Here is a 20,843-nt window from a genome sequence, read left to right on the forward strand (position 1 = left end):
TGTTGCTCCTGTGTATTTCACACTTGTAAAAATTCAATGAAGTTTCTCAAGGTATTCAAAAGGCATCTCTTTAATCTACACAGAGACAGCTAGACTTTGTTTCTCTCCAAAATCAGACTCAAAATAATCAGAAATTAGCTTGGACTAATTTACCTAACTGTAGTCTCTGAAATACTGATCTGAACCATTTCCAGATGAAATACTTTGGAAGATTTCATGAAGTACATGTGACATGCGTATTTACAGCCCAAAGAATTTAAATTTGCTGTGCCTAAAGCTGACCTTTGTCATAAAATAAAAGGAAGTATTTGTATTTTCCCCTTAAGAAGGTTAAAAAAGCCTATCTGTAATTTTTTTTCAGTCGCGTTGTTTTCATCAGCTAATTTTGTTCTGTTCTGGGATTTAAATTTATTTATTTATTTTTGAAGTACTTTGAAAATCCTCGTGCTGCCATCTGGGCCTCAGTATGACGTGGTGATAAAAGGTGAGGTGGAGTCTGAGAAAAATAGACCTGTGTCTACAGCTACTGGGTGCTCAGACATTCCACCCATTCTCTCCAACAAACAGTTCATTGCCTGGGGAGCAGTATCACTCGGATCATCAGTGTAAGTATAAGTTGAACAGCCATTCATATAGAATATTGTGTTAAATATTTTATATTGCACTTATTTGAAGTGAAATTTCCTATTCACATTGATAATCCTCAGGTGATAAACAGAACTGTTTTATTCCTGGAGGGAAGCAGGGTACTACAATTATTTTTCTTGTGCAAGAAATTTTTGGAAACAAACTGTGATCTTGTTTGACCTTTGTGTATTCTTGAGGACTCTTTAGCTATCATTAGAATAATATCTGATTCTGTAAGTTTAGTATGTCATGTAAATAGAAATTAGGTGAAAAATATTTCCCATCTAACTTAATCCTTCAGATTAGTTCTTGTCTGGATTTTTTAAGTTGCAAGTTTACAGTTTCAGTATTCTGTGATTTAATGGAACTGTTCATAATTTTCAGGACATACTTTACTTCTTTTGAATGTAAAGGCTGCAAGTTTTACAGATCTCTGGACTTCTAATAAGTATTACTTTAGGGACTAATCCACTGTTGGTTGATACTGAACTTTTTGAGGAATCCAGTAATGTTCCTGGTTGTTTTAAAAGCAATCCATGTTTGCAGCCAGGAACCATTTGTAATAGCTGCATTTCTATTTGTCTGTTTTTTTACAATAGTATGTTTCTAACATAGTAGTTTTGGCTATTTGATGTTTGGGAATTACTACTTCTTTCCTGTATACTGCTACCTTTTTATTTTCTTTCCTCCTGTAAAACATTTCTGATGAACCCTTGGTTTTAGGAAGCTGAAATTATTTTTGTAATTTTGTTCCAACAAAGTACAAAACAGTGTCTGCCACTGAAAATCAGGGAGAGGCTTTGCTCTCAATCTGTCCTTCTCTTTGAGAAGAGACTGTATGATCCGTTCTCTTAGGTTTTCACCAGTTTTAGCACTTGTCACATCCTTCTGTAAATGTTAAAATGACAAATGCACTTGCTCTTCTTGCTGGAGATGTTTCCTACCTCTGTTGAGGAAAGATCTGAGTATCAGAAATCTGGTCAATGGTAGGATGTATCAGAGAGAAAAGAAATTACTTCTTGGTCAACCTGATTCTGTCAAGTGACCATAACTTTCTGTGTTACAATTAAATTGAAAAGTACATGTAAAGGAAGAGTTATCCTTAATTTCCTTAATTTAGTTTTTTACAACTGTTCCAGTGAAGCTGGGCTAGACTACTCACAAGACGGTTTCTGCATAACTAAGTGGCTCTGGATAATTTAATCATAACTGTGTCTTACAGTGGGGATTTGTATGAAATTTTCGTATTGACACAACTGCTGCTTGTTTTAAAAGTTCAAGCTGTTAAGTACAGTACTTGAACTTCAGAAAACCTATATTTTTATATATACATATATTTGGGGATTGTTTTGCTATGTGAGTGTTTGTGCATTATGGTGTATAATATAGGGTGTGTAAGTCTGAGAATACAGAAATAACTTTCTAGCTAACATATTCTGTTTTTCCAAGAGGTGACTTTTTTCCGTTAAATTACTTCAAAATTTACTGTCTCATTTGTTTCCATGAATAAATACATGCAGTTAATTTGTATTTGCTGTAAAATCTAACTAAACATCTTTTTCAGACAGAAGAAGTTAACTCTAAGAAATGACTCTCCGTCTGTAAGCCAGCATTTAAGACTGTTAATAAGAGGCCAGGATCAAGACTGCTTTCAGGTGGCTGTCATTAAAATTTCACTTCAGTGTTTGACAGTTATCAGGCTGTGTTTACCCGGAAGTATTAGTAGTCTATATATTTGTTCTGAGACTGCCAAGATGAACATAGTAGCAGAGTTTAAGCTACACTGGCAATCTCGGGAACTGCAGAGTGCTGCTGCAAACTGGAGCTCAACTTACAGCTCTTTTAGCTGTTGTGTCGCAGCAGAGTCAATACTTGGTGGAGTGAACCATCAGTGGCCCCTCCTGTAGGAGGGAGTCCAGGCAAAGACAGAGAAACTGGAATGAGCCTTTGGGAATTGCTATATCTAAAGGGTTTTTTTGTTTTGTAGCTCACATGTGTTTCTATCCCAATTTTCCCTCAAATGTTGGATTTTTTTGGATCTAAAATCTTAAAGAGAATGCGTGTAGTGCTGGTAAGGTTCAGCACTACCATACTGGGGATTGAAGACAAAAAACTGTCTAAACTGAGAGGCATTGACATGCTCCTTGTGGGAATATGGAGTATCTTGGGCTTCATTGTCTTTTTCATTGCATCTTTAAATATATGCCATTAACTGTGTTAATCTGTATTTCGAAGAAGTTAATTTTGAGTTACTAGTGTAGTAAGTTTTGCTGCTATGTGTTTTTCTTGTTCTAGTCACTTCTAATGTCTTCATTTTTATAGCTGCAAAGTATATTTGGATCAGAAGAACGCTTCACTAGTCATTGGGAACTCAAAATCCGTCCCAAAGAAGATACTAACATATACTTGATGTTTACACCTACTCGAGTAACTTGCTGCTTTGCAAAGCTGGAAATCAAACAGCTGGGCATTCGATCACAGCCAGGAATTAAGTTTACTGTAAGAGTCCCAGCCTAACTTCTAATAATTTTAAATGTACATTTTTCATAATTAAAACCTAGCACTTAATAGCTGTCAACCCCCTGAAACTTCAAGATAGACACTATGGGTATCTGTACATTTGTTAAAGATTGTACGGGCACTAAATTTCACAGTTGGAACATTAGTGTCAACTTTGCATGCATTTTTTTTTCCCTTGTGAAGGAAGAAGAAATGTTTTATCTACTATATTAAAAATAGCCTAAGATTTTAACTCAAAGTAGTAAAAAATCTGAACTTGTCTTGTTCTATAAATAGACCTTCAATGAACTTAAAGTAGACCTTGAAAAAGATGGAATAGAGATGTAGACCTTTCTAGTTCATGCAGAGTCTTTTCAGTTCACATTTTAAACACTGTCATTTGTTTTTCTGTAACTTTATGTAGTTTTCCATAGTTGTACGAAAGTTTTACTAATTTTTTTTTTTTTTTTTTTTTTTTGTGGTGTTTTTTTTTGTTTTCTCTCCCAGATACCATTGTCTGGATATGGAGGAACAAGCAATATAATTTTAGAAAATGTTAAAAAGTTGTCCCACAGTTACATGGTTACACTGGATGGATTACTGTCGGCAAGATGGCGGAAAGCTTCCTTCCACGTGAGAAACACAGGATCTCGGGCTGCCTATGTTAGAGCACTGTGCTTGGCAAATGTACAGACCAAAACAGTGATGGATCCTCAAGTAGTGGTTGTGTCTCCAGAGAAGTTTGTACTAAGAGAAGGAACACACGAAGTAAGTACAGTACTTGATTCGGAGCATATTGTATTAATTAAAATGAAAATAAGTATGATCAATGAAAATATCTGACTAGTTCTGTATTAAAATCTCACCTAACTTTTATTAAGTCCTGTTTCACTTGTATTGCAGTAATTTGTTGACTCATATTCCAAACATTCATACTAACAATAAGATTTTTTTTTTCCTGAGTATGTTGTCTATTTATTTTATCAGGTGGTTACTGTAACATGGAATCCAAAGGAAACGTTCCATACAACAAACATGCTGGTATCAACAGTATTTTTTTTTTGTGGAGATGAAGTTTCTAGGCAGCAGTATCGCAGGTAAGATATGCTTTGCTATTGTGACAGATGTTTAATAAGAAGTTAGAACTAGAGGTGTGTGCTGCCACAAGTATGGTCTTAACATGCTTCCCAAAATAGCAAGAACAAACTGAAAGACAGTGATGATATGGAAAGATCTATTAGGTGTTACATCTGTAAGTTGTTGATGAGGGGTTTGGTTTATTCATTTGTCTTTGCTTACATACTGTAGCTACAATCCTAGTTAAGAGTTTTATTCTTTTACCATTCTTGAATTCAAGTGTCTTGGGTTTTGGGGGTATGTTTTCTTTTTTGTATCAAAAGAGATTTGTGTGGTATCTCTTTTCTTTCAAAACTGAAGTTACTTATGTATTGCAAAGGCTCATAAAAGGAATAGTACTGAATTAAGTTTTGAACAAGGTTCGCATCTTGGTTTGCTGAATTCTGTTGACGAAGACAGTATTTGAGTAGATGTGTGTTTGAGGGAAATAACATCCACATATGCTCGTAACACGCTAAGGGAACTTGTAGCAAATATTTTGCTGATCTTAAATAGAGGCTGCGTTACTCTGAATTTCATTTTGTATGACTCACACACAAAAAGGGCAAATTCTGCTTGTAATGACTTAAGTGGCACTCTTTGAGTGGTGCTGTCTAGAGTGTAATGCAGAATGATAGGACTACATAGAGCACTAAGGTGCTGATAAACATAATTCAGTGCAAAACTTCAGAACAGCATTATTTCATGATGCTTTTAGATATGATTGCCTGACAGTGTGTGAAAGTCATTGTATATATTGTTATCAAAATGAGGTATTAAACATAGCTGAATTTATCTGCATGACTTTAAACAAAAAGCTCATGGCGTAGCTGCATTTCTGACCTTAATAGGAAACTGGTTTATTTCAGATATCTTAGAATATGCTTGTTCCTAATTTTTGTATAAACTCTTTTGTGTAAGGCAATTCTCACTATCCTGGACTCTTTTGTATGAGGCAGTGTTCACTATCATGGAATTCTCCAAAGGCGAAAGTGTTTAGGGAAAAGTTTTGATCTATAGATCAACAGAAAACCCATTTAGAAGCCCAATGCAACTACATGGGTAGTGTCGGAAACGTTTTCTATTTAGATTCTGGATGTTGGTATGTGAGCGAAATGATTTGTTGTTGATTTTATTAGTCAGCAGGCATGGCATTTTGTTCTTGAAAATAGTGGTCTAGCTGGTTGTTTATTGGTGGGAGGTTCTCTGAAATGTGCCTAATTATTTAAAAGAGATGTGTATTTCTTGTGATGACTGAGTGCTCTAAGGCAGTTAAATTCCATTACGTGTTACATAAAAACATGTAATTGTGCTCTAGAATAAGAACATGATTTGGGACTTAGGGACAGGAATGTGAAATGAGTACTCTGCCTATTCTGCCAACTCGTGCCTCAAGTTTTTCACTCCAGTATTATATGTAGTCAGCAGCCTGGTAAGTAGCTTAGAACTGAGAGTTAGTAGTGCTGAGATATTCTTTCCCCTTCCATGGCTCTGACCCTATCTGAGTGCCAGGTTTCCTCTTACTGACCTGCAGCTTCCCATTTTTCCCAGGACTATTTATCCTTGTGCCTCCCAGTCTTTTCTATCCTGTTGGCAGTCATGCTCCTTGGCTTTGTGTTCCTGCTGTTGGCTGGCACCTGCTGCCACTCTGACACTGACTAGTGAATTTTTCCTCTTTCACTTGTAACAAAAATAGCATTCTCTGCTTCCTGTGGTGATTGAAGCATCACTCAAATGCCTAATGTACTTAGCAGAAATCTAGGTAGGTATGACTGACAGCAGAGAACAAGTATCATGGAAAGACAAACACATGGTAACCATTATTTCAGTGTTTTCCTTTACTCTGCAGCTATAGGGTAGGTATTTCTTTAACCATTTTAAAATTGTGAAAAGACTTCATTTTCAAACGAATGCTCACAGATTTGAGTTTGGTGTAGTCAAGAAATGATTGAGTGAAAATTATGCTGGATTCTTACCAATCTTATCAATCTTTTCAAACTGTTGTTTCTAGTACTTTTTGTAATTTAATGACTCCTATTTCTTTCTGTCTTTAACAGAGCTGTGAGGTATAAACCTGAGATAGAAAAACACATAATTCCAGAAAACAGCTTATTAAGAAACATTGTATTTGATGAAGAATTTAAAGGGGAGCAGCTTGTGACAGAAGGTAAGCCTATAACTTCTTAAAAGAAAAATCTAATATTTGTTTTTGGGTGGGAAATGTGCTTTTGGCTTGAGTCCTAGTTACTTCTTCACTATTTTTCTTTATAAATGTAGATATAAAATTCTCAGTTTGGACAGATATATTGGGCAGAGTTTCGTTGTGTTTTCTCTCCCCTGTCCAGCTGAAGTTTTAAACCAGTGTTAGAGTCTAGGCATCCTTGTTTATCTCTTATTGCCTTACTGTGAGAGTTTTGCTAATGGTAGCTTAATTTTTTTGTCCTTTCTGTAGAAAACAAGACCCTCTTCTTGAATCTTAGTGGAGTTTTTTGTCTCTTTTTGAGGGCATACTTTCCTGACTTTGTGAAATACAGCTCTCTTATGTATTCTTTCTTTACTCAGTCAATTAATTTGAGGTGAAGGCCATTGTTATAAAAAAAGCCAGGAAACAGACTTGTACAGCACTGCAAATAGGCCTTCAAGGAGAAGTGCTGGAAGAGTAGCTCTTAGTAAACTGGGTTATTTTTACTCATTTTAACAATAATACAAATTTCAAGCCCTTCCTTATCTTCTTGTCACCCAGTGATGTCTGGTGTGAATAGTACAATCTTATTTTACACAGGTTATTTTTCACTGACTTTTCAGTGGGAATATCTACAGAATTGTTTTTTGTTACATATTCTTATAAGTCTAATATTTTGCAGGAACTAATAATAGTACCTGGAGTTAAGAAATAGGATTTTTTTCTCTTCTGTAAGGTGCTATCTTATAGTTGAAAAGTAAGTTATTTTTTTCAAATCTAAATACTTCTTTTTCTTTTTGCCCCTTTTAAATGAAAGATTGTTAAAGAGACGATGCTGATAAAAGCTCGAAGAATAGGATACCTTGGCTCTAAGGGTTGCATTAATGTGAGGTTGGATCCCTAGTTTTGGTAGTGCCTTTCCTTTTTTGTGCTTTAATCCACGGAGGTATTTGAAAAAAAAAAAAAATTAAGAAATTGCACACTAGCGTTAGTGTTTGAAATAGTGTGGTGTCAGATTTTCACTAGTCTGCTTGCTTGATCCATCAGTGTGGTGTGGTCTAGGGCCAGCAGCTGGAGGATCCTTGTTGTACCTGTATGTTCCCAGTCCTGAGTCTTCATCCTGACCAGCAGAGAGGGAAGCAGGATGAGGCCGTTGGTGCTGTTTATGTTTGCTGAGTGTCTCTGTCTGTGTTGGTCTCTGTTGACTGGCTCTGGCTCTTGAGTTGCTTACTGGGAATACATGCTCAGCTTTGCCACTGGTTGGACCTGTGGCACGTCTGCGAGGCTGCCAGACTCAGTTACTCCCTAACACTAATGTGGTTTGCTACACTAATCAAACATCCTTTGCATTCCGATCTAATATGTTTCTAGTTATTAAAGTGTGCTTCAGTGACTAACTGAACAGAGGCAGTGGTTGTTGCTATTTAACATCTCACAACTTTTTATTCTAAAGCAGAACTTTTTATTCTAAACCTGAAACGTTTTGTGACTTCGGTAGTTAGGTTGTCAAAAATGAATTTAGTTTCCAAAGCGTGTTAACATCTTGTCTGCATATGGACGTATCGTTAAAGAGGAGGGAAAGAATTCTTATCAAGTAGTATTTGCAAGATCCTCTTGCCCATTTCTAGGTATCATATGATGTACTTTGCTGTATTTTATAGTGCTTAAACTTTTGTATAAAATCGGTTTTGTGTGTCGTGACTGTGAGGGTGGCACCATCGTGGTGTTTGTATGCTGTGATTTGGGTCTGACACTTTGGGTCTGGAATTGTGTGCAGTGTGACCTTGGCATTTTAGCTTAATGATACCATGAAGTAGCCATTTTGATATTTTAAGTTGATGAAAATGAGATAGGCTCTAAGTGTTAAATATTTTAATGGGTTATTTGAAATTTGGGATTTCTTGAACTCAATGGAATTCCATTGGAGGGTGGGAAAGGGAATAAAAGACACTTTAGAGTAGAAATAATGGTCATCCTAAAGAAAGAGTATACTTTCAGTCTGAATTTTCATATATATGACAGAATAAATAAATTATTTCTTCCAAAAAACACATTCTGCTAGACACCATTTTGCAAGACAGCTTTTTTAACAAGTTTCTGGATGCATTTAAATTCTAACTAAAAACACTAGTCTACAAGAGATGTTGATCTGTCTTATCTGTAGCTCAGTTGTAGTAGCTGTATACAATATTAATTGTCCCTTGTATCTACTAAGTAGCAAAGGAAATACCAGTTGAGACAAATGTATCCCTTGAGAAATGGTCACTTCATTCTGCTTGTTCAGCATTAAATGACTCAAAGCAAAGGAGAAAACTTGACTATTAAACATTTTAATGAAACTTTTGGTTATTTTTACATCATGCTCTTATGTTCCTGACCTTTTGGTGTTAGATTGAGTAGACTGAATAATTCTCTAAAGCTGAATCTCTTTCTGTGAAGCCTTAGGAATGTAATGGTCTTATTGTGAGGGTAAAAGATAAAACCTAACTTTAATAATTAGTATATACCATTTGTGTACAGGTGGAAAAGATCTATCTTATAATAAAAAAGTTAAAATTGGTGCGTATTTGGATTTAAGTATTAAATTTGATGTTAATATTGAATTATGCCTGATAACTGATCTTGCAGGAAGTAATTTTTGAATGATCTTGGATATCTTAGCTGACAGATTATTAACTAGGTCTTTGTCCTAAATCTCTGTTGTGTGATTTCTGGGTATTATAGATTTGTTCTTATTAGATTTGCTCTATTACTCTCATTTTTAGTATGTGATATCCCACGGGAGACAAATGATATCTGTCTTTTCTATGCAAATATGCAAAAGGTTATCCTTTCTGTGGTTGGATATTCCACTTATGATCAGCACTCTCCTGGACGTCATTTGGAATTGGACAGGTAACTGCAGTTAGTAACTATATGTATGTAACTTCTTCTGGTGAGAGTGGTTAAACACTGGTTGCCCAGAAAGGCTGAAAAGTTTTCATCTGTGAAGTAATTAAAAAACTGACTGATCAATGTTCTGCTGTAGCTGACTCTCCTTTGGGCAGCGATGTCAGGATTAGGTGATCTCCAGAGGTTCCTCCTGACCTCCAGCATGTGTTGCACAGCACTCTGTGAAACACAACTTGCATTGACTTATTCCCTGTGGTACTTGTTTCCTCTATACCTGTTTTATTCAAATTATTTTACATTATTATCTCCTGAAGATAACTGTTTATTTTAATACCTTCCATTCTAAATGGGACCTTCCACTTCCAAACATTCTGTGAAAAAGCTGTGTCGTTATATAACTGCTGAATTATTTTTTACTTAATAATGGAGAATTGAATTACATTGAAGGCCCGTGTAAAGAACATTGTCTTTTATAAATAATAAAAATTTTAAGAAATACTAAGAGTAGGCTATTATAATTACTCATAAGTTATTTTTATTACCGTTTTTAATACAATCTTATTTTCAGGTTTGAGAACGTTGTCAGACATACCAATGCAACTCTGGATGTTCTTCCTGTTAAGGGACCTCAGGGTCCTTCAGTATCTGTAAAAACTAATGATCTGGTTCGGAATAAATCAGACACTCAACAGACTTGGGCTGTTAAACCTGACTGTTTGACTTTGACGTGTCCTTGTATTGGTAAGTATTTTTTAAAGAATAGAATAGAATTGGCCACTGTGGTATTCAGATAACTGTACTGCATACTGTGTTTGGAAACGTGACTTGGCCAGTAATCTTCTGCAGTAGTTCATATCTGAACAGTAAACTTGGTTTGAACACAGTTTTGGTTCAATTGTCAGAGGTTGTGTGCTCCGTGTGTGTATACTTATAGTATGCACTGCGTACCTATCAAGATTTTTAAAGCATTGCGAAGGTAAAATTAGGGCAGAAAATATTTTAATTGGTGCATCTCTCTATATTGGGCATTTTTCTGAATTTTTGTTTTACCTTTTTTTTTTCTTTTGTATTACAGGTGGAACAGCGGATACTAGACATGTGCAAGTTGTCAACAATTCCAACAGAATGTTGACATTTGAGCTTTCCTGGCCAGCTCACTGCCTTACTATAACCCCACAACATGGAGTTGTTGAACCAGAGTAAGTTTCTTTCTATAAGTTCCTTTACGTGTGAAAGTGTGAGGAGGTTTTGGAGGAATTTATTTTTAATTAGTATGTAATGTAGTTAATTTAGGAATTTACTTTAGTTTGCTTAGGCTATGCCCTGAAACTAAGTATTTTAGTGCAAGGTTAATCTTTTTATCAACTAACACACAAATCTAGCTTTTATATTTTAGGACCTTACCCTTTTATGGTTCTGTATATAGAGAGTGTTCTTCTGTCACCCACGTGGATGCCAGGAATTTTCTATGCCTGAAAGTGCTATTATTATTATTATTATTATTATTGCATAACTTTTCAGGAGCTGGGTGTTCATTGAAGCTGAAGATTTTAAGATGTCCTTTTGCAATAGTTTTTTGTTTAAAAGTTGCCTGGGTGTTTAAAAACAAGAAAGACTTCCTCCCTTCCCACAACAAACAACCCCCAAAATAGCAGTTCTTATAAAATGCTGATATTCCTCAGAACTTGACTGTGGGATATCTTTTTTTTTTTTTTTTTTTTTACAAAACTGGGTTTTGCCATTCAACCTTTGGCTTCTCAATGAAATAATGAAAGGTATGAAAATAATGACAAGCCAGTGTCTGCTTGCCCATGTCTTAATTAGCAGTATTTTGGCACAGTAGTCATAATATCAGTGCATATGTGTATGAGACTTTTCACAGATGCCAGCAAAGACTTTCACAATTAACACTTGAAAGTTCTGCCCACCTCTCCCTTCTAAATTTATGGTGATTTTTAAGGTCAGTTCAGAAAAAGTTTTAAGACTGTTATTAGACTCGTCTTCCAAAAAAAAAAAAGTCTCCCACAGTAACAATAGGTTTTACTTTCAGAGTTGTATTTAAGTAGTTGCTTTAAATTTGAAGACATTTGCCCAAACATACTTCTCTTCAGTCCTGCATCGCTGATAATATTTAAACACTTAATTTCATATTCAGATAGATGTAAATTGCTGGGAAACTTTCATCATTAGTGAGAAAAAAATAAATAGGGCTCCGTGGAAGGGCTAGGATATCTACCTCGTTGCAGATTCAATCAGTGCCAAGAACAAACGGTCTTAGAGATGTAACAATGAACAACTACCCAGTAGCTGTGAAAGTAAGGATGTTTTGAGTGTCTCATACCCTACATTCAGGACTATCTGTGGAATGATTTCCTAAAAAGAGGGTATTAAAGGGCCTTCTGCAAGCAGTTTTCTTGCAATGCAGAATTTTAAAATGTGTTCTCTTCATTGGAAAAGAGTGGGCTGAATTCTCACATGTTGGGTCCAAGTAACTAGTTTGGATCAAGAACAGAGGTCCGTCCACAAGTAGGAAACAGATCCGTGGGAACAGCTGACTTAAGCACAGCAAACTGCATTTGCCCAATTTTCTGTTTTTCATGACCATGTCCCTGCAGTGCCAAGAGCAGTCATCCAGCCAGGATCTTTTATGCTATGCACTGCAATGGCTGGAGCCAACGGAATTCTTGAACTGAGTTAGGCCGTGAAAGGAGAAGATCTGATTTCTCAGTGAGGGTGAAAGAAGGTCCTAGGGATCAAGGACTGACTGTCATGCTAGAGCAAACAGATCACACTGTTTCATCTTGACTAAACCCCTTAACTTCTGTGGAATGAGCTAAAGGAAATCTCTAACCTGCCTGAATGTGGAATATCAAAAACCTGGGTCCCTACTGAATTTGGTACCATTCCAAGAGATTTCTTGTGGAAATGAGCTGAAGCTAACCTCTGATAATGTTGCTGTGCCTCAGTGTTGAGAGTATTGGTAAGTGCTGGGAAAGGAATTGCACTTTTGGAGTGGGAACTGTTGGAATCTCCAAAGGCTGCAAGAGCCACCTTTGGAAAATGTTTCTTCCCTAGTCTCCTTTCCTTTCCATAGCAATAAAAGTTCTCAAAGGTTATGTCTTTAGGTTGACATGTCTCTTCTGAGAGACATGTGGTTTGTGACCGCATGCAAGTTGGATTTCTGTGAGAAGTTTGCAGTAAATGTCCAAGACAAGCTGGTTAGGAGCAAAGGCAGTGGAATGGTTTCTGGTAACAGGTACTGTGTGTACTTAAGAAAGCATATTCTCGTGAACACAGTTGTACATGAGAGAGAACCATAAGTGTGACTGAAAAGATTCTGAAAACTGCTAAAATTCAAAAAGAGTCTCAGAATTCTTTAAGGAAATACCAGTATCCAGATTTGATATTTAAGACTGTTAACATCTGTTAGTTGAAGTTTGTAGAGATGGTCATATTGTGAGGATGATTATGGAACTCATCTTGTTCCTATGCTAAATTTTTCAAATGTGAAGTGCTGTGCTAATGGCATATTAAGCTAATTCTTCAGGCGTAGCTTGAGTGTTTTTGTGCACATACAACTAATGACCTTTACTTCAATGATTTTGCACTTATTTTTCAAATACTTCAGTACTTAACTTTCTCCCCTTTATTTAAATGAATCTAGTACAGAGTATGGAACACTATATACCAAAATTTGTTCTCACTGCTTAAATGACTGCCTGACTTCATTACTACTGCTACTTGATTTTTGGCTCTTCTATGTCTTCTACTCTAGATAACTACAGAAAGCATTGATAAAACTGAAACGCTTTTTTTTCCAGGATCAGTTCTGTAAGGGAGGAAGGAAAGCAATCTGCTTCTCTAAAACTAGAATTAGTTTAAAAAATTCTTGAAGTGCAATTTATGCAGTATACTTTGTTTGAACACCAACATTCCCTTGTTGACTAGTATTGAAGCTTTTTTTCCTGAAACATATAATTACATATCTACTTTACGTGGTCTGTCTGGTTGTATATGTTTAACAATAGATAAGATTTATTTTTTTCCCCTTTGACCCTTATAAAATCATCAATGACAGATTTATTAAATGTGTTAGCATTAAGTTTCTGGCTACTAAAGCTCAATAATATATTGGATATCTGAATACCTTAAATTTAACTATCTCTAGAGCATCTTCACTTATCTGCTATCCTAGAAGTGCATCCTTTTTTGATGGGTAGTGAGATCTGTTGTAGATACTCATTCTAACATGAGGAACATGAGGATCATGCTAGCTGGCTTTGGTTTTTTTCTTCATTAGGAGCAGTGCACTAATTCTGGTGAGTCCTAATCCTACACTTGCCACAAAGCCTTCATTAGTTCCTTGGAGTGGCCTAGTCTATATCCAGAGTGGTAATGGACTAAAGGTACGTGGTTTACTTGAGACTGGACATTGCAACTGTTTATTTTACTTTGCCAGATAAGGTCTAATAATGTTGCTAAAACCTTTCGGGTATGAGTCAACTTCCATTATTCATTCCAATTTGTAAAGTTCTCTTTAAAAAAAAAAAAGAATAGAAGTAGAGATGCTGTTTTGCAAAATGAGATTCTTAGTTCATTCATCTCTGAAGGAAAACTTTGTGAATGCTTCAGCTGAATTGCCAACAAAATTGCATCTCTACACCCACCACTGCCTTAGGCATCATTTTCTAAAATGCTAAGTGTATGTATGTACACATGCACATAAAAGTAGTCTATGTCGTGTTTTAAAATAAAAGAAGCCAAAAGAGGTTATTGGACAAGTCACCATGGCTTCTTTGGGCCTCCCATAAGGTAAACTTAACCTTCTGGACAACAAGTCTGTGATAAAGAATGTCTAGAACAGGTTCTTGCTCCTCATGGATTTTAATCCAAGACCTTTCCTTGATTGAATTAAGGCATGTAAATAAAATTTAAGAAAGCCAACAGTTTCTTCTTTCATCAGTATAAAAGCAGAAGGACTCCTTGGTTATGTCTCCCAAAGAAAGAGACCTCTTTTTTTATTTTTACAGCCAATATGTATTTTGGGTTAATTGTAACGATGCATAGAGAGAGAAATAAGACACTGGAAGGTTAAAACACTGTATCTGCTTTCCTTCTTCATGAAGGGAAGTGAGCAGTTGGAAGCTACCTTAAAAAAACCTAAACAAACAGGGAAGCTGTTGAGAATGAAATGATGATTACACACACATTTAACTACGTTATGCTCTACAATATGAGAAAAGGATTGAAGAAATCTAATAGGACAAGTGTAGAGAATGTAGCAAAACCAATCAAATTATAAGAGATCTGGTAGTTGATAATGCTTTTGCCATTTATTTGCTACCTATCCGAATCAGCAAAAAGTATGCTAAGGTTTTACTAGCATTAACTGAAACTTTTTAAAGTGCTAATTATGTACAGAAATGAATACAAAGCTCATTCTGAATGAGGCAGCCCTGTTTCCATTCTCTGCAAGCAGAGAATGTTGTAGGAGTTGTCAGTTAAACTAGTTAAAATTATTATTCCTGTTGAATTAAAATGTGTAGATAGCAAGTTTTCAGTAAGTCTTCCTTTTCTCTTGAGTTAAACTTGTCTTAGAATCTTTTAGCTTTTGAGGCTGGAGTAGGCCTGATTTAACATATGAGACCTTTCTTCTATTGGAATGTAAAGCTGAGCCTGAGCTCTTACAGCTCAGGGAAATAGAGCTAAATGTTTTCACTTGTTAATATATCAATATTCACTGTTTAAAACTTTGTTTTTCCCCAAATTGTGCAAAAGTTTGTTAAAGTGCATATTCAAGAGGCAGCCACACACAGAGTGTCTGGAGCAGACTTTCCATGTAGAAGATGTGATATATTTACTCCACAGTCAGAAAATTCTACTGTTCATGTGGAAAAACCTCTCTCCAGGCTCCGTCTAACAAAAATGGAGATAAAGAACAGAAACATTGTTTTTCCTAAAACAAGACCTGGCCAAAGCTCAGGTAATAGTGCTTACTTATTAAATTACAACATCTGTAATATCATGTGTTCAGAGATTTTGTTTACTGTACTACATGTTTGGAAACTTGAGTGCCTTGACTTTAATTTTGTTCTTTTAGTCTGATGAGTGTGAATGTCTAGTTCCCCCCTTCTGTCTTCAGTTTCAAATGTTGGGGTTTTTTGTTGTTTTTTTTTTTTTTTTTTTTTTCTTGTTTTTTTCTTCATTTGTTTTTTCTCCTTATACAGTATATAGTCACACCTTTTTCCCCCAGAAAAATTTGCATACAGTCAGGTAAGTTGCCAGTTTTTTAAGCGATGAGTGCAGCTCTACTGTGCCTGGGCAAAGAGAGCGTTCTAAGGTTACTGCGTCTAGTTGAAGCTCTTTTGGCTCAATGCACTTTTGGAGTAGATCCATTCTCATCTGTGTTGATGTCCCTAAGATGTGAGATAAATCTATCTGTGTTTAGCAGAGAAATATATGTTCTTCCTTAAAACAGGGGGAATATCAGCTCTGAGGCTGTTTGTCCTTGTTTTGGTACATAGTGATTGAGGAGGACACTGTTGGTAATGGAGTCTGAAATGCTCGGTCTGTACTTTTAATTCCAGTAATGCCTAAAATTCTCAAAGTAACTCTATGAAACCGTCATTCTGTTATCTAGATACCAGATTGTTTTGTAGCACTTACTTTTCTAGGTAAGGAGGGATTTCTTAATGACTCATTGACATTACATTTCATCCAACAGACTTAAGGTCTTTCAAAGCTTAATTTATCAATTACATCTGGAGTTTTTTTGCTAAAATTGTGGAATAGGGTTGTAATATAATACTTCTTTCCTTTTTTAATAAATGTCCTATATATTGTATATATGCAGCTAAACTTCTGAAAGTGCTGCTCTAGACTGAGATGATCTTGTCCTGTTAATTCTTGCTGAGTAACAAATCCATACCAGGATGAGAATGGATTTTTTGGTGTAATTTTATTTGGTCCCAAACTGGAATACTCTGAGTTTTTTGTTTCTGAATGATCAAATTCTATCTTTGGGTGGGGGGGAGTTAGGTATCTTTTAGCTGTTTGTGGTGTGTGGTGTGGTGGTTTGGTTTCTTTTTGTATACTGGTGTGTGAAGGTATCTGCCACAAACCTGAATGCTATCAAGTGAGACTGTTGGAGGTGACTTAGATCTCTCTGCTATTTGTCATGTTCTGGGTTTATAAGAGCCTGACTTCTAGCTGTCAGCAATGCAATGACATACCATTCTTTGATATGCTTCAGGTTCTTTTAGAGGATTATGTATTATTGTTGGAGGGTTATCGAGGGTGAGATTGAGGCTTCACCGTGTTTCTTGTAAGCGTCATCAATAAGATTCTTCCCTAGAAAACTTCCAGATTTCTTCTGTATAAGCTTTCAGGAATTTTATGACAGCATGCTTTGTTTGAGTCTGCTCTTGGGTTGTTACCATGAAAACTGTTTCCATTAAACTTGTTTGTCTAGAAACATAGTTTCTGCTTAAACTCTTTCTCCTGGAGATACTTGAACAAAGAGATTTAGTATACTAATCTGTTACTTTCAGAGCGCTACCTGGAAATGGAGAATAAAGGGGATGAAAACGTGAAGTGGAATTTGTCATCTTTTGCACCACCTTATGTTAAAGTGAGTGAATGCTTGCATTGGGAGTTTTATGCAAATCTCTGGGGGTTTTTTAACTCCTCTCTTCTTACTTCCTCTCAAATAAGCGTATATATTCGAGCATGACCTCAGTTACAAAATTTTTTTCTCTTGGCAAAATGTTTTCCTCCTTTTTCATCTCTAATGTGGTTCCTTGACTGTGAATCAGTCAGTGGTCTGTGAGGCAGTTTCTAGTTCATTTACTGGCTTACAGAGTTTGCTTGTGCTCATACAGTATCACCATCCAGATTGCATTAAGTAAGCAAGCACACATGAAAGACAGGTGTCTCTTTTTGGATCCAGAATGCTAGACTTGGCTTCTTTTGAGACTTGTGCTGCTGAAATTGTGCTGTATGTTGTATCTCTGCAGGTAATTTGAGTTACATCAAGGATATTTTAATTACAGTGCTGTTACCTGTGCAATTACTGTAGCTGTACTATTGATATTTGTAAAAGCTTCCCTACTTTTTTGGTAGTCTGAAATGCTGTGATGATAATTTTGATTTTATGCTAGAATTGTTGTGGTCAATTCTCATGAAATGATGAAAAATGGTTACATAGCACTCTTAGCATTACCCCATAAGATGGAGTATGTCATGTTCCAGGCACTGCACCACCTCTGAACTGCATCAGTAGTCATGGTGACTGCACAGATGTAGTAGTTTCAGTCTTTATTAATTTGCTTTTAGGGAGTCAATATTACTTGTTTACTTGAAAGCAGCTTGATTGGGTGTATTTTCCTCAGCCCTTTGCAAGGGTGTGTGTGGGTGTATTGTGGTTTTTTGGGTCTTTTGTTTGTTTTGTTTTGTTTCGTTTTTTTTTCTTCGCCTTCTGAATCTGACTCATACCTTTATTTGCAGGATGTGGATGGAAGTGGTAGTGTTTTTAGGGTTACTTACTCTGCTTTCAGCTGTTCCCGTGTTTCTGGTACTCTTGAAGCTCATGGACAAGAGAAGGTAAACTGACATGTATAAATATTTCAGGCATAGTAGTGTATCTCAACTGTAAAATAGGATCTTAAATGAGAAAAAAATTTTATCCGATAATGATTAAATGTTGCACTTTCAGTATTGGATTCTGGAGTCTGTATCAGGTAGTCAGTATCTGCTTATCTCAGCTGTTATAATGTCAGCTGAGCTGATTCTAAGAATTCATGCAATCAAAGTAGTTTGATTTCAACTTGGTGGTGTGTTTGTGTTACTCTTGGGGGTTTTTTAACGCCAAATTATTTTAGAACAGAAAATTGTTTTAAATGTTTTGTAAAAGTCCAGCAGAAAAATCTCAGATAATGTTGGGTTCTTATGAAACTGATGTGAGAACTGGTTTTCCTTCCTTAGAAACATTCCTGTCATACTTTTTAAAGAACAGTTGTCTGTTCCTAAAGTTGGATTTCATTTGACTTACAGTTTTATCTCCTGGCCAGTAGAGGGTTTCATAACCACAATTATAAGGCACATCCAAGGACATAGTGAATGGGTTTGTAAGGGGCTTCCCTTTCTCACCTTCTCTTGTGTAGTTTTATCTCTTCCTTTTCATAAGCACCTATCTTGTAATTGTCGTGGATTATTATGACATTATTTCTGTGAAGATGCAATTCATAATCTATTTACAAGAGTGAAAAACTTACTCCTGTCCAGTTTCATAGTAATTCCATAGTATTATGGAATATACTATGTTTGCAATATGTTATTGCAAACCATTATTTGAATTTAAACAGTTGTGCTTGCCTTAGCAATCCTAGTTCAGGCCTATTTGGATAACGTTTATGTTATTGGCATGTCAGGCTCTTGGCTGGAGCTGATAAGGTACAGTGCTATCATGATGTGCTGTTTTTTGCAGTGGATATGATATTTGGCTAATTAGATATAGTTGTAGTGATCTCGTCTAATCTGCTGCTCTCATTCTCTTTCTTCCCTCAACCTCAACTTTAAAAACAATGCAAGTTTATTCTTGAATTAACCTGGTACAGCGTGTTATGGAGACAAACCCTTGTTACATAGGTGACCTTCAAGAATGATCAAATTCATAGTTTGCAAGATGGTTTAAATGTCAGGCCTTCTAGTGAATTGTAGCACAATGTACTTACAGACTTGGCACCGGAGGGGTAGATTTGTTCACAGCTTAGTTGACAGATGAAGGAAGGTATCGCTGTTTTTCAGCTGCACGTATTTCCCCTCCTGGTCCCCTTTTCCTCAGTTTTACTAATAGAAGTAATTGTGCAAGCACTTGCTGACTTTGCTTAAAGCAGATTAGCTGAACTCAAATTTTGTTTGAAATTGCTTGCGCAACCTGTTTCATCCAATATTTTCTCTTGTAGGCAAAGGAGGACTAGTTTGTTTAGTTGTATTGTTTTCTGCAAGATCACCTGTGTGTGGCATGTATGTTCTATAGTGTGTAAATTTTCTGCTGGCTGAACCATAACTTTTTGCAGGTAAAATTGTAAAGATGTCAGGGTATTTTAATAATCTTCTGCAAAATTTTTCTCTTTTTTTTGTAGGTTGCTGTAATCTTTTTACCTAGAGATAAAGGGGATTACTCCCAGTTCTGGGACCTTGAGTGTCACCCAGTTGAAAAGCCTAGTTGGAAACATAAATTAAAATTTCAGCTTTCTGGGACAGTGAGTATATAAAATGCTATAAATGCTGTCTTGAGCAGAAATTTTTGATAACATCTTGATTTTACTATACAGTACTCTTATACTCTGGTATAATCTGAAAAAACCCAACCCTGCTAATATTTTTATTGGGCTAAATTGTATTGTTTTTCTTATGTTACAAAAATACATTCTCTCTCTTGCTTATGTGATATGCTTATGGCATTATCTTTTTCCATGTAAGATGTAAAACTTTATTTTTCTCAAAGTAGAGAGAAAACTTGCCTTCAGGAGGAGTTGTTTCTGTAGGCAAAGATTTTTTTTGTATAAAACACTAAGTGGTTTGGTTTTATCTTTGTAAATAAATAGCAAAGTAACTGCCCTTTGCTATAATATGTAAATGCAATTTTGGAATTTTCTAATATCCAAATTAGAGGTATCCAGATGTCTCTAAATGAACCTGTTTCAGTATTTTATCAGAGTAACAGTGTGGGTGGGGGTGTGATGCTGAGATTTGTGTATGGAAGCAATTGGGTTTGAGCTCTCCTTTGCTGCCCTGTTGTTCCTCAGCTCAAACTTTATAGTAAGGCTTGGAAGAAGAGTGTTAGGATTTAGAAGTGGTTTTCTGTGCTCTCTCTCCTTACCTTGCTTTTAATCCCTACCTCACCATCAATACAAGAAAAATTTACATAGGACAGAGAGGATTTACCATAAGAAAGAATTAGTTCTAATGATTAGTTAAATAAGCTGAATGTGAAGAGCTTTGTACATGCAGTATTGCATGATTACTATATGTGCTTTTACTGTCCTTTCCAGAGGGTTTGACTTGAGTTTTCTCAGAAGCCCAGACAAAGATTTGGGATCTTTCTGTAGAGAACCAAGGCTGCTGCAGTAGTAGGAACCTTACTTACCCTTCTTGCTGGGGTACCTTACATTTTATTTTGTAGGATCCTTGTTCTTTCCAAATTAATTTTGTTGAAAAGGGTGCTTGTAAAAAAAGATAGTTAAATAACTTTTGACTTTTGGCATAAAAGTCCTGTATAGTGTGTGGTTTGGGAGGCTTTTTTACTCAGCTTTCATCAAATTCTTTGAACATAATTTCCCTGAAAGTGAGGAAAACATCTAAGTCGTTTGTCTGTTTAAAGCTAGTTGAAATAGGGAGAAGATTAATTCTTCAACAGAACTCTAGAGTTTTAAAGAATTCTCTTCTTTAAACGTGACTAATTGTCAGTTTTATAGATCTTTGAGCAGCATAACTTGATATTAATGTTTTTGAACTACTGTGTCAG

General features: G+C 35.9%; 1 protein-coding gene across 3 annotated transcripts in view; it reads left to right on the forward strand.

Annotated features, from left to right (window-relative positions):
- The window catches only part of CEP192 (centrosomal protein 192), a 60,601-nt gene that overhangs the window by 30,469 nt on the left and 9,289 nt on the right, over positions 1 to 20,843 (forward strand). For all 3 annotated transcript variants that reach the window (XM_027742931.2, XM_039387090.1, XM_027742932.2), the window contains exons 27-40: positions 429 to 605; positions 2,192 to 2,282; positions 2,950 to 3,126; positions 3,634 to 3,894; positions 4,114 to 4,223; positions 6,300 to 6,409; positions 9,190 to 9,319; positions 9,885 to 10,057; positions 10,392 to 10,515; positions 13,617 to 13,722; positions 15,095 to 15,299; positions 16,867 to 16,946; positions 17,822 to 17,917; positions 19,459 to 19,578. In XM_027742931.2, the coding sequence (XP_027598732.2) occupies positions 429 to 605; positions 2,192 to 2,282; positions 2,950 to 3,126; positions 3,634 to 3,894; positions 4,114 to 4,223; positions 6,300 to 6,409; positions 9,190 to 9,319; positions 9,885 to 10,057; positions 10,392 to 10,515; positions 13,617 to 13,722; positions 15,095 to 15,299; positions 16,867 to 16,946; positions 17,822 to 17,917; positions 19,459 to 19,578 (1,960 nt within the window). The remainder of the gene's footprint in view (positions 1 to 428; positions 606 to 2,191; positions 2,283 to 2,949; positions 3,127 to 3,633; positions 3,895 to 4,113; positions 4,224 to 6,299; positions 6,410 to 9,189; positions 9,320 to 9,884; positions 10,058 to 10,391; positions 10,516 to 13,616; positions 13,723 to 15,094; positions 15,300 to 16,866; positions 16,947 to 17,821; positions 17,918 to 19,458; positions 19,579 to 20,843) is intronic.

The sequence above is a fragment of the Pipra filicauda genome, unplaced genomic scaffold (assembly GCF_003945595.2).
Source record: "Pipra filicauda isolate LSUMZ 115617 unplaced genomic scaffold, ASM394559v2 scaffold52_size3558583_pilon, whole genome shotgun sequence".
Classification (NCBI taxonomy): domain Eukaryota; kingdom Metazoa; phylum Chordata; class Aves; order Passeriformes; family Pipridae; genus Pipra; species Pipra filicauda.